At 55.2% G+C, this 5,708-nt stretch overlaps 1 protein-coding gene across 1 annotated transcript in view; it reads left to right on the top strand.

Moving 5' to 3' along the window:
* Positions 1-248: 248 nt before the first annotated feature.
* The window catches only part of EZH1 (enhancer of zeste 1 polycomb repressive complex 2 subunit), a gene marked incomplete at its 3' end in the record, with an annotated part of 8,190 nt that continues 2,730 nt past the window's right edge, over positions 249-5,708 (top strand). The window contains exons 1-10 of the mRNA XM_010191100.1: positions 249-355; positions 894-1,022; positions 1,304-1,423; positions 1,667-1,787; positions 1,976-2,139; positions 3,038-3,129; positions 3,391-3,554; positions 4,297-4,388; positions 5,069-5,249; positions 5,603-5,691. Of these exons, the coding sequence (XP_010189402.1) occupies positions 344-355; positions 894-1,022; positions 1,304-1,423; positions 1,667-1,787; positions 1,976-2,139; positions 3,038-3,129; positions 3,391-3,554; positions 4,297-4,388; positions 5,069-5,249; positions 5,603-5,691 (1,164 nt within the window). The remainder of the gene's footprint in view (positions 356-893; positions 1,023-1,303; positions 1,424-1,666; positions 1,788-1,975; positions 2,140-3,037; positions 3,130-3,390; positions 3,555-4,296; positions 4,389-5,068; positions 5,250-5,602; positions 5,692-5,708) is intronic.

The raw sequence follows: 5,708 nt of genomic DNA, 5'->3' as shown, positions 1-5,708 counted from the left end.
GGAGGCTCCGCCCGGGGAGGGGCCGCGGGGGTCCTGGGGCAGGAGCGTCCAGGAGCCTCAGCAGCTCGGTGCGCATCGCTCTGCAGCTGCTCCCTAAAACGAGTGCAGATTTGCGCAGTTATTTTTCCCCAGTTAAAGTCCATGATGCATTTAAAATCCACAGGGATTTAATTTCTAATAGCACTTGTTTACAGGATTACACCCTCCGTGTTTTGATATTTATGGTTTCTGCATTTTTATAGAAAAATGGAAATCGCCACTCCTCCATCGTCGAAGTGTATCATATACTGGAAAAGGAAAGTCAAGTCTGAATACATGCGTCTTGAAGAGGTTTCAGGCGAACATGGGAGCCAAGGTAACGCTGTGGCGATGCCTCCTGAACACGTCGCTGTAGCCCGTGGTGTCTGAGCAGCTTTTGGGTCAGAGCTGCATCCTGTGAAATGATAACTGCGTTTTGCTTGCACGCTGGATGAGCTGGAAGCGATGCAGCTTCTCCTCGCTCTGTGATCACCCCGAGCTGAGCAGTCAGCGTCTGCTGTGCGGGGGAGTCCCTGGCTCAGCGCTGGCATGACAGCAGCGAGGGGACACGTTACTGCTTGTCCTCTAACATGTGGCTCCCTTGGTGCTGGGGGATGTAGGTGCCGATGCTCCCCTCCTTGGCAGGAGGATTTTAGAGGAGGGCAGCTGCGATCAGGAGTTGTCCAAAGGTTGTGGCTGCTGTGAGGATTTTCAGCCCAGTTTTGAGTTTAATGCAAATTCCTTCTAATGAGTATCATTGATTTGAAATGCTCTGCCTCGCGTACATTGTGATACCTGAAACACCATCTTAGGAGGAGTTTTAAGATTCTCAACATGATTTCTTAAATTTTGAGTGCTGCTTTCTCTCATTTCAGGCTCTGTTCGTGGCCAACTTTGCAAAGGTTCATGAAAAGACACAAATTCTGAATGAAGACTGGAAGCAGCTTCGAGTCCAGCCGGTGCAACTGATGAAGCCAGTCAGCGGGCACCCCTTCCTAAAACAGGTGTGAGGAAAAAAGGGGCACAGCGGCAGCGAGGGTGGGCCAGAACCGGGGCTTTGCAGGGAGCTGCAGTAATTCGGGATCGGTTTTTGTGTGTGGGTCCTGTGTTGGTGTCGGGCAGCGCCTCACACTCTTCTGGGATGCAGAAATGGGCAAAAAAACCCCAAATGCTTTTCCTGTGGAGTGCCAGATGCGGGGCTTTGCTGTGTTTCTGCTGAGGTGCTGTTTCCCTCTGCCTGCACCCGCCTTGGGGTGCTCCCTCACTGCCCATCCCTCTGTTCCAGTGCACTGTTGAGAGCATCTTCCCGGGGTTTCCAAGCCAGACGCTGTACATGAGGACCCTGAACACAGTGGCACTGGTGCCCATTATGTACTCCTGGTCCCCTCTTCAGCAGAATTTCATGGTATGCGGGGAGGCTGTTGGTTATTCTTGGCTATGTGTGCCTTTTTAAGGCAAATTGCAGTTTCAGGGGTCAGAGTTACGCTGCTGGAATGGGATAATGATGAAATGTTGGTGATGAGATACCTGACACTGCGGGTGGGGGTCGAGCCCCAGCTTTGCACGGTGTCTGCAAGTCCGGGTGGGCAGGAGCAGCCTGGGGATGCTCTGAGCACCGGGTCCTGAGCCGTGTCTGATCCCTCCTCAGGTGGAGGATGAAACCGTGCTGTGCAACATCCCCTACATGGGCGACGAGGTGAAGGAAGAGGACGAAACGTTCATTGAGGAACTTATTAACAACTACGATGGGAAGGTCCATGGGGAGGAAGGTAACAGGGCTCAGTCAGTGCTGTCTGTTCGGTCTCCTGCAGTAAACAAACCAAAGGAGTTACGAAGTCAAAAGGTGGCAGCAGTAACCAGCTTTTCAGTGGGAGCTTTTAGAGCAGAAAACCATGATTTACCACTATGCATGAAAGGTGGTGGCACTCCTACAAACTGGCTGTTTTCTGTGTTCCAGAAATGATTTCGGGGTCCGTCCTCATCAGCGACGCGGTGTTCCTGGAGCTGGTAAATGCGCTTAATCAGTACTCGGACGACGAGGAGGAGGGACACAACGATTCTGAGGTCAAACAGGAGGATGGCAAAGAGGAGCTGCCAGTCACAAGGAAAAGAAAGCGAATTGTGGTGGAAGGTGGGTTTGGCCATGGAAATTTGGGTTGTGTGGGTCATGTTTCCATCCTGTCCTGCCCAGGTACCTGGCCCCTGCTCTCCTGCGGTCACTCGTGGTTATCAGTGTGTCACTAAGACAGTGGCCGGCCTGGCCAGTCCTGGTGCGGTGGTCGAAAGCAGAAGGGAAATCACATTTTGTCACGGTGCCCTGTGGACAGGGTCAGGAGTCACCAAGTGTGGTGAGGGACAACTGGGATGAAACATCTGGAAAACTGTTTTGTGGTGAGGTCAGCGCAGCAGCGGGGTTCACCTGTGCAGGCTGGAGGATCTCTGCTCTCGGGGGTTTTCAGTGCCGGTCTGGCCAGCATCTGTCTGTGGGTTTGCAAGCAGGGAGAGGCCTTCCCAAATCCCTCCCAGACCCCTTTTCCATGCGTTTCTGTTCTCCTTCCCCCTCCTGTACCCCCTGCAGTTCTTGTGTGCAGAGGAAGCTCTGGTTTCTGGGATTTTCGTGTCCTGCTTGACCTTGGGAATGCTGAGTGATACTTTCAGCTTTGTCTTTGGCTTGCAGTGATACGGGCAGCACAAATACCAGGACCTTTTGTAGATGTAGAAAAGCTTTGTCTGCAAATCCTGCCTCGATAAAAATAATCAGTAACAGTCCTTAATAAGAACTCATTAGTGCTGCCATCAACACACTGTGCTGCTCTGTTGGTGGCAGTGGACTGCAGCTGGAAACGCCTTAGCCTGGTTGCAGGACAAAAGGTTTATCCATTGTCTACGGGATTGCATTTCTGTCTCCTAAAATAGAGTCCTGAACCCCTGCTGGAATCATGCTCTGGAAGATGGAAAGACGCGTTCACATCCAGTTTAACCGAGGAATCGCCTCTCCTTTTCCCTAGGTAACAAGAAGTGCTCAAAGAAGCGGTTTCCAAACGACATGATATTCACTGCGATTTCCTCCATGTTTCCCGAGTACGGCTTCCCAGATGACATGAAGGAGAGGTAGAAGATCTCTGCTTAACGTGTCCCTCACCTCTGTTAGCAGCAGCCGAAATCTGCATTTCAGAGCACAGTGCTGTGCTCTGACCCTGCAGCAAAGCTCAGCTGCTGTAGGCACCGGGGCGGTTTTTAGGCATTAGAGACTTCAGTTCAGCCTCAGGCTGCCTGGGCAGAGTCCTAGTGGCCCAGGTAGCGATGTAGTCGTGTAAAACGTCCCAGATGAGAACAGTGCGCACACCTGCAGGTGTTCCTGTTTTCGGGCAGGTACCGGGAGCTGACGGAGGTGTCGGACCCGAATGCGCTGCCCCCGCAGTGCACCCCCAACATCGACGGGCCCTGCGCCAAGTCGGTCCAGCGCGAGCAGTCCCTGCACTCCTTCCACACCCTCTTCTGCCGACGCTGCTTCAAATACGACTGCTTTCTGCATCGTAAGTGCAGTCTGGGCCGGACGCTCCCCTAGAGCCTTTTTCTGCTCGTTTTTCCTCGGTGCTTCGTCCCTGTTTGCCTCGTGTGTGTCTGTGCTGCGCTCCCCGGCGCTCGCGGTGCAGCCGCGGGGGGCTGACGGGTGCCCAGAAGCTTTTGTAGCAATGGCTCCGCTCCTCCCCTCATGGACGGTAGAGTGACCTCGTGGCCGTCCCCGTTCACCGCGCTGAGCCGCCTGGCAGCTTGTGCCAAAAACGCTGCCGCCACCAGACTTTGCTCTTGCTTTGCAGAAGCTCATCAGGGAAAGGCCTGAATGTTTCACTCCCAAAGTCTGGACATGCCCCTGTGTTTTGTTGCCTCTCTGGGACTTACAGTTTCATCTTAGTCATGTTCCTGCGGTTTGTCCTGCAAAGCCTTTGGGATGCTGGTTAGCTGCTGACCCTGCCATTTCCCAGGTCCAAGGCTTCTTTGGAAAGTTACAGGACTCCTTCCAGTCAATTATTTATTAAAAGATATAATATTGAGATCATGTGGTCTTTTTGTTTCAGTCTGGAAGCAGATCTTTTCCCTACGCCTCTCCCTCCTGTGCACCCCAGTGCTGCCCAGGGCTGGTCAGGTCCTGCCCCATTCCCTGCTGCCAGGGAGGGCTCCCAGTTACTGCACTGGGCTCCTGCTGCCTTGTCCCTTGCAGTGTTGGGGGAGACCCTTGGAGGGCAATAACAGTAAAGATAACCGTTATTTTTTCAGCTTTTCATGCCACTCCTAATGTGTACAAACGAAAGAATAGAGAGACCAAGATCGAGCCAGACCCTTGTGGAGCAGACTGCTTCCTCTGGCTGGTACGTGTCTGCGTTGCTGCTTTCCAAACAGGAGAGCCTGTCCTGGCCAGCCCCGCTCTGGGACCTGTGGGCCCTTGACACAACTTGGGTGATTTTTTCAGGATTATTTCTAATCCTCGTTGGATTGGGGGGAGCAGGAATCCAAGTGCAGACTTTACCAGATGCATGTTTTAGTGAATCTCCAACATTAATTTCATAGCTAGCAGATGGGAAATCTGGTGACAAACGACTTCTCTGGACTCAGTGCAGCTTTTGACAGATGAAGTGCAGGTTAAAGAAGCTGAGAAGGGATCTATTGTGTGCAGGGAAGGCTCGAGCTTTTTTAAAATTATCTTTATGATGCACCCGGGCTGTGTTACCAGGATGGAGCTGCAGAAAGGGGGTCGTGGTGGTGTGGAGCTGGCCAAGACGTGGTGTGTCAGGGGCTGGTGTGCGGGGAGAGGAGGGGAGAAATTCATGGCCAGGGTGACAGCGGGACAGTAGACAGGGACGGGGCCAGGGACCCTCTCCCAACCGGTGGCGATGCCAAGGGGGCAAAGTGGGGACATGCAGGGGGACTGGTGGGGCTGCGGCAGCTGCTGGAGGAACCATGCACAGTGGCAGGGCTTGTCCCAGGGCCTGAGAAGCAGCTCCGTGTCCCTGGTCCTCCCCCACCACCCCCTCTTCTGCTTTGGTTGCAGGAAGGAGCCAAGGAGTTCGCTGCGCTGCACAACCCCCGGTCCAAGTGCTCAGGACGGCGCCGCCGGCGGCACCACGCGGTAGGCGCGTCCTGCTCCAACCCCCCGGCCGCTGCCGTCGCCGAGACGAGGGAGGGTGACAGCGACCGTGACACGGGCAACGAGTGGGCCTCCAGCTCCTCGGGTAGGAGGCCAGCCCAGAGACCCCCCCAGCAGCAGGGACAGGAGTCCCCTGGCACCAGGTTCAAGGCTCAGAGCGGGCAGAGTCAGTGTTTGCAGCTGGGCCTGAGCAAACAGGAGAGACGTGGGGCCCTGCCCTTGCTGCCGTGAGACCCCTTGTCCTACCTGGGAAGGGGGAGCGTTGCCAGGCAAAGCCCGAGCCCCTCACGCCTCCCTGGGCTGATGGAGTGCACAGGGAGGGTGTGGGGCTGCGAGAGGGCTGGGACCCGGTGGGGTGTGGGGCGCTGCAGGGTCCATCGCCCATGGGAGCTGCGTTCTCCCACGCCACGCTCATCCAGCGCCCACCTTCCCTGCCAGAGGCCAACTCCCGCTGCCAGACCCCCACCAAGCAGAAGCTGAGCCCGGCCTCATCCCAGCTGTTCGCGGTGGAGACGCCGCAGGAGCCAGTGGAGTGGACGGGGGG

Source organism: Mesitornis unicolor, unplaced genomic scaffold, assembly GCF_000695765.1.
Source record: "Mesitornis unicolor isolate BGI_N332 unplaced genomic scaffold, ASM69576v1 scaffold38798, whole genome shotgun sequence".
NCBI classification, from domain to species: Eukaryota; Metazoa; Chordata; class Aves; order Mesitornithiformes; family Mesitornithidae; genus Mesitornis; species Mesitornis unicolor.
This window is presented reverse-complemented; position numbering and strand designations above follow the sequence as displayed.